At 36.9% G+C, this 18,796-nt stretch overlaps 1 protein-coding gene across 1 annotated transcript in view; it reads right to left on the bottom strand.

The window, feature by feature from the left end:
- Nucleotides 1-18,796, bottom strand: part of CDK5RAP2 (CDK5 regulatory subunit associated protein 2) — a gene marked incomplete at its 3' end in the record, with an annotated part of 83,102 nt that overhangs the window by 51,824 nt on the left and 12,482 nt on the right. The window contains exons 8-14 of the mRNA XM_082009040.1: nt 16,678-16,840; nt 15,190-15,243; nt 14,647-14,766; nt 13,939-14,031; nt 11,991-12,209; nt 6,247-6,417; nt 5,295-5,468 (exon numbers count right to left, since the gene is read on the bottom strand). Coding sequence (XP_081865166.1) covers nt 5,295-5,468; nt 6,247-6,417; nt 11,991-12,209; nt 13,939-14,031; nt 14,647-14,766; nt 15,190-15,243; nt 16,678-16,840 — 994 coding nt within the window. The remainder of the gene's footprint in view (nt 1-5,294; nt 5,469-6,246; nt 6,418-11,990; nt 12,210-13,938; nt 14,032-14,646; nt 14,767-15,189; nt 15,244-16,677; nt 16,841-18,796) is intronic.

The following is an 18,796-nucleotide window of genomic DNA, read 5'->3' on the forward strand; positions in this document are numbered from 1 at the left end:
ATTCCTAAGGAAGGAATCGCAACAAAAATTCAGCTACAGTAGAATCTCGTTAATTCACACTAACGATGCAAAGACTCTGTTAATTTGAAAAATTCAGTATTCTGCAAAGTAAACAGTACAAAAGCAAGGACAACTGTTGTTTACTTTTAATTATTTACACTCATACTTCACAGTATGGTAGCAAATATGTTAAATAATATTTTTCAAATGTAATGAAGTTTTGATCAAATTACTCCCGTTAAGGCAATCTGCGTGTCAGATCTCACTGCAGAAAAAGTAGCTTCTACCACCTAACGCTAGATTCTTTGGAGAAGTGACCAGGCCTTTGTACACGTGCATCATGTTAATCTACCATCGTTCCTAACGGTAGCCGTATTCTAACAAATGTTTCCAGGTTCTAGTGCAATTTTTACATTAAATACTATTCTGTACATGAAGTGCAAAATACTGAGTTTCATATCAAGCCTAGTATCGAGATGAGCAGAGGAGGAACACACAGCAATGGCTTCTGCTGACTGAGTACTGAGAAACACAAAGGCAAACAGATGGAGGTGGGTGATCCAAAGTCCATTAATAAAAAAACCTCACCAAAAAAACATACAAAAAAGTACATCTTCCAGCCTGAATTAAGGAGTCTCATCAATGTGTTGGAATCTCAAGAACAGTCACTAAACATACAATACACAGATTGCAATTTAACTTGGAAAAAGTTTGATGACAATGACACTGATCAATGACGTCAAAAGCACCAGGAAGAAATTAATTTTTTGACTTAATTTAGTCAGTTAACAGTCTGTTAAAAGTTCTAGTGAACTCTTCCATATGTCTGATACAAGCCTTGCAATTATTACTGAAGACACTACAGGACTATATCCTAATTAAAAGCTTTTTCTGAAGCACTGGCAAAGTAATGTCACTCTGAAGAGTTTACGGTACACAAATTAGATAACGGTTGTCACCACTTGTTCAGGGTCTATGACTGCTGTATTAACAAAGCAGCATTATACACAGAACCATGTTCCAGCTTCCTATGTTTCTTTTAGATTTCACACGTTAATTTAGTTCTACATTTGCACCAAAATCTCAGTAAGCTCATGAAATCCTCCCAATTGTTTTTTTTTTTCTGCATAACAGGAGACATGAGCTGTTTCTTAATTCAAAATGTCACAGACGATACACAAATTAGTAAATTATAAATTCAACTAGCTAGGTAGAGGTTAGCAAAATCATGAAGAAGTGTTCTTGATTTTTCAGAATCTTTCATGTATAATAAGGATGAGAAGATACAGCATGAACATCTCTTTTTTTTGTACGTTATTACTGTCATTTCTAAATAAAGCGTAGGAGTGAATTATTCCAATCAACTCCCCAACAGTACACAAAACATAAGGCAGATCTGTAACTTAAATAGACCATAATGCTGTGGGAGTTAATGAAACATTAAACCTCTTGACACATGGTGTGAGGGAAAATGTGTTAGAGGAGATAGCTGCAAGACATCCAGGACCATATTGCAGTGAAAGATTTATATTCCCATGAAAGGAGGCAACCTAATACATTAAAGTATATATTTAAGTCTGAAATACTATTGCTAAGCAGCAGTGGTGGAAAACATAACTTATTTTCATTAAAGGTTTCGCAAATTGTAAGCAATGAAAGTAAAAGGTTTATACCTCCACAACAAACAACTTCTTGGCAAAGTCACAAGAATATCCAGTTGCGTCACTGAATACTCTCTTACTTACAAAAAACATCAGGATCATTTCAAAATCTCTGGAGGTTAGCAGATGAATGATTGAGAGAAGTCCATAACCTACACCTCATCACTGATTCATCTGCCAATACCAGAATTTGGTAGTTTCTTCTAACACTGCAGTAAACTTTATGGACGGTCTACCGTAAATGAAGCAATCACTAATAAGATTAAAATTGTTACAGGCCACCGAGCCATATATCTAAAGACGAAAATTACTATAGCAAAAGACTTTGTTGGTGACTTTTAGAAGATGTCATCTCAACCACAGAAAATGTCACAAAGCTGATGGCTCCAAGGAACAGACGGCCCTTCTTGGTGATATGTGAGGCAAGACTAGTGGACTATACACAGGTCTCCAAATACCACTTCGTCAGGCTAACGCCTTTAAGATGAAATTTCTGTTAATATGGAAATGGTGAGACACACCAACCACATCCATTCCCATCACCAGGCCATGGCTCAGTGTCACAGGTAAAAAGCATCATGTTTAAAGTGTGTGAAGACATGGCTATTGACAAAAAAGATTGCTGTTTTCAGCTATAAGATAATCTCATCAAATCAGAAATTGAACTACCACCCTGTTTAAGTGTTCACAACATCAACTGCAAGAGCCTGAAAGCAGCAAATACAATGCACCAATTACTATTTAATAGACAAGACACACTTGTATAAAAGAAGTTAACTACATCACTTTCCATCATCATGATGACTCAGCAACAATGTGCACACTGCATCCATTTCAACAGCTAAGAAATGTCTGCAGTACTGCAACAATTGCACCAATTCCAATTCTCACGACACCCATCAACTGCAATGCTCTAGTTACATCAATAACTTCCATGCATTGATTATAATTTCTCCAGCTGCAGCAAATTAGACATCACAACTAAATGCACACAGTATTCTACAGGTCCCTGACTGCACAGTATTAACTCCCTAAATACAGAAGTAATTATAACCAAAGTCAATGCACTGATCATACAGGAATTAGAAAGTGCCTCGTGTCTGCCTTGCAGTGCATCAGCTAGCTACATTTTCTACTTCACCCTCAAGTGATATATAAGCTCCTCCTCCCAGAAACAGACATCACAGAAAGGCTACCTTACAGCAAATCCAGTAATTGATTTTTTTTTTTACACTTACAGAAATTAACTCTTATCGCTGTGACCCCTTACTGCAGTATACGCTGTGTGCAAGACTACATGTCCAAGACAACAGAACTCAGAAGCACAACTCGAGGACTAAGAGCCACTTCTCTCAATGTTGCTGCTTTTCTCAGGAATAAAATGAAGCACCCACAAAGCTCTAAAATTCTGTGTTAGAAATATATTTACCTAACAAATGCTCCAATAAAAAGAGATTTGTAAGTATAGGAGTATTGGTTGTGAGAGAAGAGCATTAAGCACAAAACCAACTAAAGTTTCCAAAATTATATGGAGTCCATTGCGCTTCTAAATTCCTTGGCTGTAAAATGCATTTCATTCCAAAGACTTCATAGATAACCAGAGTCAGCAGTTGCATGAATAACCTAATTATCACTGCCCTCACACACTGTCTCCCTAGTCCATGACAGTGGCTCAAGAATCCAAACTCTAATTAGAAACTGTCATTTATCTTCCCTGGCCTGGCCAAGGCACCCAGCAGAGCTTTGGATGTTGGTTGCTTTAAAATTTATCAGTACATTAAAATAAAGTAAAAATGTATGATGAAAGAGAGAAAGTTCTGCATCTCTCAATTCAGTTTCTTCAACTTTAAAGATCAGTGAGGCTGGAAGAGCTTGCTTTCTGTTCTCTCTGGTGGGGAGTATCCAGCTGTGCGTTTGTTGAGAGTTGGTGCAGCACTATAAAGCCATCAAAGAGTCCAAGGCAGTCAGTGAGAGCAGAGCTCTGGAAAATCTGTGTCCAAAAACTTATGATTAATATGCCGAAGTGGGTTCTTACAGGAGACATCTTACACAGAGGTTGAGCTGAGAGGACAATGGGTTGTGATTAGGTATTGTTCCCAATCACTAAGTGAACCAGCAATAGAGAATAGATTGTGATTAGAAGGTGGTTACTGGGTCATTATCATGCATGGTTTCGCCTGCCAATGTTCTCTCTCCTGGTTATACGCCTGTATTGGAAGTGGGGTGTGCAGAGGAAAGTTAGTGTTTGATTTTCATTAATTCTGTATGATTTCCCATCACTCTTAGGTCCCTTCATGACAGAAGTTATGTGCATGCACTGCAGTTTGTTTTATGGAGGTAGAATTTCTACTCAACCTTTCACAGACTTTATTTTCTCCGCATGTATATTCATAGATACTTTGATATACTCTGCACTGGTACCCTGGCAAACAGTGATGCAGCTCCTTTATTCTGAGCTTGTCATATAACCCATGACTCAACGTGTGCTTGCATCTACCTTGTTTAATAATAGTGCCCATAACATATTAAGCATCTCATCACTAGTGTGTTCAGAATGTGACACAAGACGTAGCACTCATGTTTCCTTTGCTATTGGCTCACTTTATTTTAAAGTTCCTTGAGAAAAATCTCCTTAATGGCTGATATATTATTAAAGAAACAAAATAGCTTTCTCCATCATTAGTACATACTAGTCTAATTCTTTTTACTTTGCTTGATGAACTTTTGGAGACCTTAACATACTAGGCTGAAAACAACACAAAAAAAAAAAAGACAAGAAAGGTACCTTCAAAAGCTGCTTACTTGTTCAATAATCTGTACACAGTGATAAAAAAACGCACTGATGGAGTCAGCAAGTGACTCAAAAACTTCTTAACAGCACCTGATGGGTTTTTCTGCTAGTACAGAAGTGGGGGTGAAGGAACTAACTCTACATTTTAAGACTTTGAATTTTGACCTCTGATTTCAGGTACTAACAAGGCTTTTCAATTTATGGCATCAAATAAAATAATCGGCATATATTGTTCATCTTTTTAAAATATATGTATTTTTCTGTACTATTTTATTTCTCCTTTGCTTTAAAGTAGTTTTCTTCTTGCCCTAGACGTATGTTCACTCCTACCTATATTTTTTATCTTCACACTCCATTTATCTCCTGTGGTCATGAGCTCTGTGCAATCTTTCCCCTTATCTATCAGAAGTACACAAACCCTCCTCTGTACCTCTCTTCAGAAATGCAGACAGCCTCCCTCTCAGGGAAATATGTCTACCCTAATGACTACAAAACTCCACCTCTTTATGGCAGGCAAAACACCTTACATGTTTTCTGAGAGTAACAAGTTTAGTGATGCCATATAAACTCATCAGAGCACAGTATTATATACTCTTATGATGCCAGGTCAACACCACCACAATCATACAAATCATACAACGTAATTATTAATAAAGTAATTGTTACAATTTTAATAATACCTAACATTCTGTGATGGTATTGATCTGAAGGAAAAATAGCCCCTTGCTACATGGATGAATTACAATGTATGTGAGTGCACACCTTTGAAGCCAGAGAAAAATTCTTTTCAATTTGAAGTTAAGGTATTTATCTCCAAATGCTCAGAGTTATGAAAAACTCACCTCTAACTCTCTGACTATCTTGATGATTGACTGTTGAGACTGTGCAGCACATTTTTCCTTTACTAAGCCCTCATTTTTCAGTTCAAGCTCTTCATTGGCTCTTAGAAGGTTCTTGTACTTATTCAGGAGCTCCTGCAATTCTGCATCCTTTTCCTTAACTGTTCCATCAAGTTTCTAACAAAGAAAACAATGAGACAGTTTTACAAAAGTTACTCTAGTTTTATAATGCAAAACAGAAAAGCAAAATTCAGGACAATAAATATCCAAGGATGATCTGGCACATGTTCTTTACATATGTTGCAAAAGAAGAGCTCAACTTAATACAGTAGTAGCAAAAAAAAAAAAAAAAAAGACCAAACAGAAGCTTTCCACACCTACCCAATCCTATCCAAACCTTTCAGTATTAAAAAGTAAGTCAAGGCATGCACTTTGGTCTCCAGACATAGAGTAACCCCAGCTATTACTCTTTGCATTGCTGGTTGAATGCCATCATTACTTTTCGGGATTATACCTCCAGCTATAAGAAAATGGAGCAGGGGTCCGTTAACATTCAGGCAGCTCCATTCTCTTTCGAATGGGCTCAAAAAAAAAAAAAAAAATTCAGTATCTATACCTATTCCTCAACTTCTAGTTTATGCACAATAAACTGAAAATCATAGGCACTTCAGAGATTTTGAAGTATCTTACCACAACAATGAAAATTCTACATAAGTATTAGTAAAGCTTTCTTCCTCCTCTGTCCACACGCTTCATAAAACCCTAACAAGAAATTTTGTCGAATGCCACACACTCTATAATTATATGGCTGTTCTGCAAATACACTATTATAAAAAGTGATGGATTATCATCAAAATCAACAGTAATTCCAAATACAAATGTGATTTTGTAGTAATTCCTCATACAAAATCAAATGATAATTTTCCATTTTTCATTTCAACTTAAGTCTATCTACCTGAAGCAGCAGATCCTTTTGATTGACATTGTCTGTTATCCGCTTGATAACTAGTTCTTGGCTCTGCAACTTCTGATTGCTTTCAGTCAAAAGAATATTGTAATGATGTTCAACTGCTTTTTCTTTCTCAGTCATTTCACCATGTAATTTCTCTAGTTGATTTCTAAGGTCCTAGAAAAAAATGAAACTGAATATTTAGCAAATCAACTTCAAAAAAAGTTTAAGACTAATAACCTACATTATCAGCTTAACTTTCCATTGCTTTAAATTACTCCTATCATTGAATAGTCTGGAGAATGTATTTAAACCAGTATTTCTCTTGGCATCAATGAACGCAATTAAAGAAATAGAACTTTTAGATGAGGGGTCAGTATTTTCTTCTAAAAATACTGGTTGTTATTGTTTAGATGCTTTTCATACACAATGACTGGACTCCAAGGTTGTTGGGAATATCATGTACATAGATGTTGCTGCTGTCAGAATGAACACTCACTTCCAAGTCAATTTACTCCCTTGCTAGAAATAGGAGAAAATTGGTTACAGGTGATTCAGCTTGTCATTTGCTCTTTTTCTCTTCACACCAAGGAAATTCTTGCACCAACATTCTATTACTAGTTGCTTTTGCATCAAACAAAAGGTCAGAAATGTTAAAGCACTTTCTTTTGACAAGAGCACAAACTTGAAATGACCAATCAGGTCAGTGTCATGATTAGAAGTTGTGAACAGAATTTGATCTTGATTCTGGCTCTATTAATTACTTCCTGCAGCTCCAAGATTAGTTGCACCATCTCCACATCTTAATTCCCCATCAGAGAAACATACATTTCCTGTCCAATTTGCTTCTAAAACACAGAAATACGTTCAGTAGCAAGTCCAAAGGGCTCTGAGATCTGTTAGGATCAACATGGACCACTGCAATGTAAGAAGCAGTATCTGCTAGTTTGCAGAGAAACACACTTGACACGCACCATAATTATAGCTTTCTCCTCTGCATTCCTAAAGATCCTATTCCACTTCACTAGAAAATCCACCATCTGAAAATGTAGCTATCGATAGGATTTCTGACCACCTGATGGAGCCTTGGGTTCCAAGCAATAACATCAAACAATTCCTATTCCTTACAATTTGCTATGAACTGGGTCAATCGCTAAATCAATGGAAATATATATGAAATTATTAGCATGTAAGTAATGGTCCGTTCCAGTTACAGGGTGGAATATATGCAAGAGCACGGGGCAGTAAAAAAAATCCATGACATGTCTTTTCTAGCCTTCCAACTTCTCCCACCACCACTGTTTGTGTCACTTCAAACTTTTTTGCTGATTTGTTGGAAGTTTCAACACTGTCAATTGAAGGAAGCATAGCTTACATGTACACTAGCCTCATTTTACAAGCTTTTACTCTGCAAGAAGATCTAGAGCATTTACTGCATGTGTTGTGTAGAAAAAGAGAAGCTTGTAACAAAGAAACTGTTGTCTAAAATTAAACTATTAAAACTTACAGAAGACTTCATACTATCTAAACTTCTCTTCAGACCCAAAGAACCAGGTAACACAGCCTACATCTTAAAATAAATGTTTTCCATTTATTCCCAAAAAGGGCCCATTTGTGAAGTATCACAAGCCCTTTAAATAGTTTGCACATACGGTAGTCACCTATAAACTTTACATTTACCTTCACTGGGATTTAAAATTCAATAGTTGTTTCTTATGCTAAGTACAAAGAAATAGTACTAGTGACACTCTAATTGCAATCTCTTTACAAACTGTTTAATGTCCTTTTCTTGACTTAATCACCTGACTTCATGCAGGTTCACATCAAGTCCTTAACATCATTTTACTACTTCAGTTTTACTTTTGTTTATTTTGCACATTAAATACAAATTGTCATTTACAATGCCTTTTGGTTTACTTGCTTAATTTTAGCTTCATTACCAGAATTCAGCTAAGAAACCCCTAACGGCTCCCAAAAAAACCTCAAATGTTATTCAGTTTCAAAGAATGATTAATCTTAGACTTCAGTTATGCAAACTAATAAAGGCAACTTTTTCAGGACCAAAAGAACTACTTGCTTCACTAAGAAAACTGAAGAACTGTAGAATCAGGTCCAAATCTTGTCTCTCAATACGTTTCTATTTCTTCCTAACTAATAACCATAAATATATACTGCATTGTAGCACAGCTCTTTTGGAAGTAGTGTAATGGTCTGACAACTGCAAAGTATTTTGGCTTCAAGTAACAGAGCTCTTCAAGTGCGTTTCTCACAATAAGCCTATTCATATACCACACATGAACTGGAAGCAAAGGATCAACTGCAGTGTTACGATTTTCACTGCATTGCAAAGTTCACTCCTTGGCTTTCTATTTTTACTTGTTTTTATACTTTTACATCACTGAGAGGCTTTAAGTAAATACCTTACCCGTTAGGTAACTAAGCTTCAGAGGAACACTTTTGACACATCCTATAACTTCAAGTGACCAATATTCTATGACTTCTCTTTATGAAAGCCATAAAAAGCTTTAAGAATAAAAGATTATAGATATGCATAGACAGAAAAGAAGCTGCTGCAACAACAGTATTACACCCCCTAGTCTCAGTCATCTTCGTGTACAACGCTCGTCAGGTACAGAAACTATGCTTCTGCCTTTAAAACAGCACAAGTTTTATGGCTAGGTTTATCGAAAGAGGTGGACTGACAAGGCGTACAATTGTGGAAAAAGTAAAAAAAGCCTGTGAGAGATTTGCCATTTGCAGATACTTTGCCTCTATTTCTGCCCCCAAGAGTTCCCTAAACCCTTGCCAAAACAAGCTAGAGTTGAGACTGAAAATTATCTTCTTTGCATGAGACAGAATTCTGTAATACACAAAACTATCCATCACTATAGCAGGTTGCTTGAACTCATTGGCCACTCAAATTGTCTGGGAGAAAATCTATTGGTTTCTATACATTGAGTTGCAAGGATAATATAACACCTACAGTGCTACAGTTCTGAGAGCATAAACTTTGCAAGTCCCTCTGCCAACCTTTTTCCCAGACTTTCCTATGATTAATGATAGTTGAACTAAGAAAAATGAATGTGAAACACTATAATGTAGAAGACTGGAGGAGATGCCTCCCCCTCCTTGTCAGATGGAAAACAGGCTGGTGAATAATTAAGTCATGAAGCTCCAAAACCTCCCTCTCAGGCTAAACTACAGGTAGGAAGACTAAATAATAAATTCTGCCTAATGAGTTATTCTGCATTTCCCCAACCAACCGATCAAATAAGAATAGCTAATAAATACACTCTAATTGTCTACATTTAGGCCTGGAGAGAGAATGGATACTTAAAAGTCTTTAATCATGTAGATTTGTACAAACTCTTCGATCAAGCAGCACTGAATATCATTAATAGACACAGTAACACGGTGGACACAAGCAACATTAAAGATGAGTTGATGTTTGTTCTTCCTCAGGTTTATGCAAGAATATATGCCCAAAGTTTCTTTTTTCAAAGAGCTTCAAGTGATGCCAAACTAACAACAGCTTCTGGAAAGTACAGAACTGAAAGAGTTGTTGCTTTTAAAGCTGACCTAGCAGAAAGCCAGGGCACATGCGCACCCTGAGGCTGGGACACCATTCAAGAACATCAATGCCCATTGCTCCGGAAGACTCCTAATACTGGGCCCAGTCTGTGATTTGGATGATCAATTCACATGGAGCAGTCTTAACTAATTTAGTTTAACCTTCTTCCATTCCAAAACAGTAAAGCCCAAGTCATCTCGACAAGCTGAGTTTACAACAGGGCAGGAGGACATCTTCTGGATCTCTAAGGTTTGAGTTTTGTTGTTTTTAAAAGATACATGCAAAAATTGGGATCATCCCAATTACAGTATGAAAAGTCATTGAAAATTTCCCTGTAAGTGAAGAGCTAAGACAGCAGTTCATTACAGGTGTCAAGGGCATTTATCTACAGTTTAGGCACATTCTTGGTAGTTTTATTCTAACAAAATAGAAACACTGATAAATAGGTATCTCAGAGCATAAACAGAACAGAATTTTTAGGGCTGTCTCATAAGAAGTTTGCATCAGATCACTGAAGTGGTTTTCTATTTGTCAAAGAGCAAAATATCACAGCGTATTTTTTTACTCCCACATATCTACTACTTAATGGGTAACATTTCACAGGCAATGTTGCTATGTCCAAACGTATTAGCAACTCTGAAATTGAAGCAGCTGTTCTGCAAAGAGTAGGAAATAGGTTAGGGATATAATTTTTATAAGACCGCTCATCTTTTGGCAAGAATGCTTTTCCCCAAGGGGCTAGTCATTTACATGAAAAACTTGGACATAATGGAGTCAAATAGGCTTCTGTAATATCAGTTACTTTGAATTCCCTGGCAAATCTCTATTTTTCCCTATCTTTCTTATACAGAGTTATATTCTAGCTGCCCTGAAAGATGAAACAAAGTTCTGAATAACGTCAACAGTTAAATATAAAATACTTTAAATCAATAAAATACGTTCTTTGTGGCTGTTTTACTGACAGGAGCGATCTGTTCTTTCTCTCCTTAACCTCAACACCCTGAAGAAATTTCAAAGCACACCAAAGATAGAGACTTTGTGACACAGCCTAACCACAGCTGACAATCAGCTGAAAATGCAAGTTAAATTGGGGGCAGAAGAAAAGAAGTTGTTAGTTGTTTGCAGGTAAAGAGATCCCTCTACTGGTTTTAAGCAATACTGCAGGAACAGCAATTTCCACTTTTACCTGCTTTATTAAAGTGCTTATTTAATAATTGAACCAAAACATCCACTGAATAAAGACAAGCTCATTTAATCTTTTATGCAATTTAATATAGCAGGACACTAATCCCTAACCAAAGAGGACCTGACTTAGCATGCAGGCAGGGCTGTACTCGTTATGCAAATGTTTCCCTAATGGAAGCAATGGTGAAAAGACTTGAGAAAAATCCACATGACGACATACAGGTGAGAAGTATGTTTTATGTCAAACACTCAGCAGAAGGTGCATCCTTTTTTCAAAGGAAGAAAAGAAGAAATCTGATCATTCGCTTTGTTGCATGAACTGTGCGTGCTAGAAGTGCTTATCTAAACACCTACAGCAAGGTAAAAAAAACCCTAAACAGAATATGAAGCAAGCGAAATTAATGAACAGATGCAGCACATCATTTTTATGTTAAATTATGATCAACTAGGCCTGTGCTTTGGGAATTTTACAAGCAGAAATTATTAAATATACAGCCTTTACAGTGACCCTGTTATGATAGCAAAACGCAAGTTGAAGTTTAGCTTAAGGTTGCAACAACTGGCTACTTACTCCCGTTCTGCCTTAGAACTTAGAAGAAAGTTAAATTTAAGTAGTGCAATGTATAGACACGTAACAAGAAAAATACAGCAGCAATATAAAATGTACATTGTTGTGCATGTTCAGATTCCACCTGAATCCAAAAACTGAAACCAATAGTAACCATTTACCACTTATAAAGCCTACTGAATTTTTCTAGGACCTAACTACGACTGTTAAGATGATATTTATTGTAAAATATTTTTCTGTGCAGACTATGTGCCTGAATTTTCCTCAATCTTCTAGGCCACATTCTTTTGAACACTGGCTTTAGGTAAATGCATTTACCTTTCCAGAATGTATTACAATTAAAAAAGTAAATCGTAGGAAATGACATGCTAGAAATGCTAAATTATTTTTGAACTTTATGAAATAAAGGAAAAGAGTGATAATAACATTAATGGTTTTGTCACTTCTGCTCTTCTGTAGCTGTGCTTCATCCAGCTCCTTCTCCATTTTCTCTCTTTCTAAATTCAAATCATTTAGCTCTTGATCGGTCCTTTTAATCCTCCTTTGTAGTTTACGATTCTCAGCATCCTTTGTAAGGTTTTCTGAACGTAGCTCTGCTAAGAGAGTCTCTTTTTCCATCAAGAGAGCTTGATAATCCTCAGCACCCTGAAACACAAAGCAGCATTCAAGTTCTATGAGGGTATTTTGTAGAGACTGGAAGTCTTTACTCGTGTTGCATCCAAACCCACTCCCCTGCACCTCCTTCCAGTACTTCAAAACTGTGGTGCAAAAATAACTGACAGTTAATTCCACAACAGGGAAGATGTTACACTGAAAATTTTCCTCCACTAATGTAATACAGCTTGCAATGACATCCAGCACAGGATAACTAAGAATTAGATAAAGATTGACCTGCAAAGAAGTCCATAGTGCAAATGAGACCATATTGTCGTTGTTGTTATTATTACTATCAGTTTCCAAAGTTCTTATTACATAAAGCTTTCTACTCTGGGGCCAGTTCAAATCTAGACTAGGTCATGTAGTTACCAAGTCATAAGCATATTTGCTATGTGAAATAGCAAGTCTGATTTGTGTTCCTCCCCATCACATACTGTTACAACTGGCCTCCTTGAAGTTCACAACACAGATGACAGGACCAGTAGGCTACACAGCACGGACTATGCACAGAGAACTGCCTTCAACTCAAGTTTGTAGCTAAGTAGCAATGAGGAGAAAGGCTTGCTCCGTCACCCACCATACAATATGGAGTCTGTGGACAGGAAGAATTAGTTGCACACTTTTTAAACCTAGAACTTTGAAAAAATAATGAAACTCTCATAAAAATGAAAGGGTTAAAATTAGACTAATATTTCAAAGCAGGACTTCCACAGTATAAAAAGGCAAACAGAAGCTATAGATTCACACAAAGGTGAAAATGACCTGAAGAAGTAGAGTATATCTTTCTCAGTAGAGCACACTTAAAATTTGGTCTTAAGTGAAATAAATGGCTTTTGAAGAAATGGAGGTGCCCTGTGAGAACTAAACATTACTACTCCATTAGACTCTGAAATCAAAAAACAGTACAGTCAGTCGTAAAAGCTTTAGGTGTGTGTACTTTTGAGGCAAGCGTATCAACCTCTTCCATTCCTGCTGCGCTAGGAGACCAAGTGAATGAACAACCATCATAATGGAAGATTCACCAGTGCCTCTAATCAGTATTAGTTTTATCAGACTTAGTTTTAGATGAGTTGGAAAATATTACAAGAGACATTATGTTGTCTATTTTAGTATCAAATTCTTACTTTCTCCCACTTTACATTTTAAGACCTTTATAATGCATAAATTATCATCATAAAGTCCTTTTTCCACCACACACGAAAGCATTACTAAATCACATTTTCCACAAACAATATTACACTATTTTAAGAACAGTGGTTTCACGTTTATTATAGAAATAAACCCAAACAAGTGTCTCATACCCAGTTCAACTCCGCTACCATGAAGAGTGTGCTGCTATCATATTTTTGGAAGAAAAAACAAAACATTCTTAGGTTAACAAAGAAAGCTCAATATCATCTCAGCTCCACAACTATTTATGTCTTCAGTTTTCACTCGTTTTGTTTTTCACATGTTTCACCCTTAGTAATTCTCAGTTGTTATAGAGAAAAACACTCAGGAAAAAAGGTAAGTAATCTGACATTTTAGTACTCTATCATTTAAATAATTTGATTTGGGAAATTTTTCTCAAAGTAAGAAAAACTAAACATTTTAAACCACATTTTAAACTCATTTCCATTCTTCTGCTTTCAAAGATACAAAGCAATACCCGTTGTGTGGAATTACGGAGAAGGGAGAAGCAGGGATGGGGAAGCCTTATTAATTGCTTGCTCCTTACCTTGAATTTTTGGATATGTGCTTTGTGAGTTGCCTCTCTTGCCTTAGCTAATGAAGCATTTAGATCTTCAATTTCAGAACCAAGCTCCTCGTTCTTTAAGTAAAGTAAAATGAATACTATGTAGAAAAAGTTATTTCCAAGGGATGGTGATTCAGTAATAGCTATCCCATCTCATTATCCATTCATCCAACTACACAAAACGAATACTTTAGAGAACAAAAACACCAAACACATCGTAATAAATCTTGTATAAAGAAATTCTTGTTCTTATACAACACTGACTAGACTGCCTACCACTCAAGTTAAATATTTCCCGTTCTTCCACAAAATCCGAATTTCAGCTGACATTGACCTCTCCTATTTTAGCTATCATTATGACAGCTCCGCTTACTCAACAACATAAAATACTTCTCATACCTTTTAAGTGGTGCTCAGAGCTGATAAAAACCAGCATGCAACTGAAAACATTTCTCCTCAAAGTTCTTAAGGGAGAAAGTATCAGTTAAGTATCTTTTTCCTCTCTCCTCCAGTCCAAGACCCGAAACCCGAGATAAACAGAACTGCTTACACATCTGACAGCAGCGATTAAGGACCCAGTAGAAGGCTCCTAATGGTTACAGTGAGATCAGTCAACCCCTGCCACATACACCACACACATTCCCCTCCCAACGCTAGTTCAACAAACCAGCAAGATTGTAATCATCGTACCTCTTTTTCCTTTGCTTTTAATGCAACAGTTAGCCCTTGAATGGTTTTATCCCTTTTCAAACCATTCTTCTTTTCAACAGCAAGCTCATTTTCTCGCTCTTGTAGTTCTTCTTGAAGTGACTAAATTAGATTATGTGAAAGTTGCATTAACTTCCCTCTAAGAGATACTGTAACTGCACATTAATAAGTACATTCTCTCAGAGTTCTTACATCTTATTACTCAGACTACTAACATAAAATATAGTCCCAAAATGTGAGTCATCATCTTAAAGATGTGCCTAGAATATAGCATAAGAAGCCTAATCTCATGGTCTGGCCATGAGTATCAGCTTCAATACCTGATGAGCGCGCCTATCAGCTTTACTGAAAATTGCTTCAAAAAACAAGGTGAGCCTTCCTGTCATCTAACACAGGAGAATTTACCAGAGGACTTGCTTTGCTTCCTTTCTGTCAAGGCCTCTCTGTATCTGCAAATGCATAACAGAAGAGATCCCAACATGCACTGTAAGTAGTTGAGGAAACAGAAGCAAAACTACAACTTACCTGAATTTTTTTTTCAAAGGAATTTCTCTCATTTTTAAGTTCCATTCTAATAGCCTATAAGAACAAAACAGTTGTTATGGTCAAATAAATTCCTTCTGAACACAAATGTAACTTATTAAGCATTAAAATGAAGCACAATGAGCTTAAAAACTGGCGGGGGGGGGGGGGGGCCAGCAAAAAAGTACCCCACAACTTAGTATATGCCTTTTGGGCAGGAATATATTGAATCAGTTGCTTCCTCAAAGTCTACAAATCCACCTGGGCACAGTATGAGCCTGTCCAAATTAAGGGGCGGGGGAGCGGCTGAGGACAACCGAAAAAACACCAAACTACACAACATTTTCTTCCACGAGATAGGGCAACTGTACTTGACGAGTTACTAAAAATGCATTTTCGTGTGACATTTATCTATGTAAGCAAGATGCTTTTATCAAGGAGGATTTTAATTAGCACTCTTCCTTTGGGAGGTTACAGATTTTTTTTTTTTTAAAGTAATCATATATAAAAACACAGTTGTGCAAAAGTATTAATCAGATTTTTTTCTCCAGTACTGCACCCCAAAAATGATCACACAGTCTGTCCACCTCCTATGAAGTGATTAGAGATGACCCTGTTTTCACCTTGACACACAAAGTATTCTTGTGAAACCAGGGTAGTTTTTCTTCACATATATTACTTGCAAGAAGACCCAGAACTGAAAACTTTTACTTCCACTAATCAGTCCAGTCGTAGAAGGTTCTCTCATCTGTTCTTGACATAAACAAAAAAGTGTGTAGGTACTGATCAATATTCAGTTCCAAAACAAAAGGAAAGAAAATTTCTCAGAGACAGCCTCCATGATTACTTCCTTAATTCTACCAGCTTTTATGTATTGTTTGAATAATCGATGAAGAGGGGGGGGGGGAAAAAAAAAGACAACAAGCCTTAAGACCTGTTTCTACATTTCAGCTTTCAGGATATCTGTCTTCCAGTTAAAGATCAAGTGAAATGAAAGATTGACTCTTAGCACCTTTTCTACGCTAAAGGCTAGACTTCCACTTTATTTCACGAGATTTTTTTTTACCTCCCTTACCACAGTCTTTTTCTCCAGACCATAATAGTAGGGATACTTCCCAAAAATAAACTCTCAAATCACAATCTTAACTTCTATAGAAGTTACGTCATCTATTGAGGAATCTATTAACACCTAGCACTTTTTTTTTTATGTATACTTCTGTAAAGCAATTGCACAGTATCTATAATACAGGCATAGTGTCAATGGGAAACATGACCTCTCACTGAATGAATGGTAAGCATGGATAATAAGGCTGAATATTGACCAAACCACAATTTAACCAATGAATGTTAAGAAAATGGAAACGGCAGGGAATGAATAACTGTGGAGAACAATATTTTAAAAAATTAAGTCACTCGTATACCGTCACGCACAAAACCTTTAAAATCCTACACCAGAAATTCATAACACAACTGCTCAGCCAGTTTCCTCACCTCTATCTCACTATCTTTTTCATGCCTCAAAGCAATGGTAAGTTCTCTGATTTTTTCTGCTGATAAGTTCCCATCATAAGATCCACTCTGAGGCTTTTCCTCTTCAAGGTGTTGAATTACAGCTTCTTTATTTTTCAATGACAGATTCAGTTGCTCTATAAGTCTAAAATTATAAGATTTTAAATATTAATCTTGCATCATCTACTACCAATTCTCCAGTCATTGCAGTAAATCTTGCAGACAACTTTGCTAGGTGAAGACTCCAGACTATACTTGTACAATTTAAGGGAGTACTTTCACAACCCCTTCTCCCTCCAGGCAAACCAGAAAAGGTGCCGTAACTTTACAGCAAGCAACGAACTGTGTTGAGCTATCTGCAAAGTGCTCATTCTTATTTTCCTCCAGTACCATTTCAAACGTAAACTCTTAAGCTTCAATATTTTAGTTGCATTGTCCTTTCTTTATAGCACACACAAAGATTATCAATCTATTCCATTTCTTAGCACATACACCACTGTATCCTGGCATGCCATCACTAAGTGTCCCTCAAGTACCTACTTTCATTTATATTTGTGCCTAAGCTGGTTCCCATTTCACATACACAAAAAAAAAGTTAGGTCAGCCGTACCTTCTTTCGTCAACACACGTCTTGACACTTCCAGTATTCCAAACGATAAAAACAACAACGCTTGAGTTTTCTGACAGACATAAGGGTTATACGTAAAAACTTTCTGGCATTAAGATGCCAGCTGTGATTCTCTTAGTATTTTGTAGCCTGGACGGTGAAAGTATCTTTTTAACACAATCTGAACTCCATCTGTGCTACTCCTGGACAAGTTTAAAGTACCGCACATTAATGTTTGGTTCACTTCAAGAAGTCAAGTATTCTCTTCTTCCCTCAGTACTATGTTTTTCTCATCCTGTGAATACTTAAACTGATCTACCAGCATGTAATTATAGAAGATCCTGCTAACTCTGGATAACAACAAGAGGGAGAAGGAAAAAAAGAAAGGAGGGGGGGAAGGGGGAAGAGAAAGATGTTCGTCATACTCCACACAGCCTTCACTTCAGTGATCCAATCCTGACAGTTTGTTTCCACTCTTTTGTGTTTTCACACAAGTTTTAGAGCTGGCAACTGAAGTACCTCTGAAAGGGACTGTTTTTATAACTCCTTCCCAGCTCAAGTCACTTGGGAGAGCAACTGTGTTCATGCAGATGACTAACAGATAGAAAGAACACCACAGGAAATGGAAAGGGGAAAGGAGGGAGATAACTTGAGAGCCAGGTTATAATTACTGTGGTGGCACACACGGTGCAGTATCAGAACCTATTTGAACAGTTTCATTACTTTATGCCACTGTAAATTTCACATTTACAGTTTCCTATTTGTATGCTTTTACAAAAACTGTGTGGAAAACACTGCAAACCTTGCTTTGGTTCTACCGTAATAGAAAAACCATGAAACAAAAGCCTCGGGCCAACATAACTTTGTTACCAGGATAGACCAATTATGCCATTCCTCACAGAGCAGTTACCTGCAGGGTTCAGTCACAAATGGACAGGAAAGGATACTCTAAAGCATAAGGAATCATAATAATCTTTTGATCTCCACCCCAGGCTCAAATCCTCCAAAGTACTGAGATTTAAGTTTACACATTTTCCCCACCTAAAGTTACTGAGCAACTCACACACCTTGCCAGCTACCTGCCAAACACAGCAAAGACAGTGCTTTGCAAATCAAAATCAAACCCATGAAGCTCACACTATGTTTCTCTTCCCATTAGATTTACCAACCTCAACAAATAAATCACTGGGACTGAAGAGTACATAAACACCATGAAAGCAGTAAGTGAACACCAATGATAGAGTCAAGTTCTATTCAGCAATGGTTTCAAAAAAACCAGCAAGCAGAAGGTAAGTCAGCAAAGTTACAAAGATGCTTTAAAGCAGGACATGCTCATGTCACATGCATATTGATTCTTTTACACTTTCAGACAACTCTTAAAGATGATTTTGCTATCATGGGGCACGTAAACCAGTTGCTATGTTCATTTAGTAGCTGAATAAATAAGATGTCCAGTAACACACACATATCTGAGGGTAGGCTCAAACTATCAAA

Source organism: Phaethon aethereus (genome assembly GCF_964289735.1).
Source record: "Phaethon aethereus genome assembly, chromosome: 20".
NCBI lineage: Eukaryota > Metazoa > Chordata > Aves > Phaethontiformes > Phaethontidae > Phaethon > Phaethon aethereus.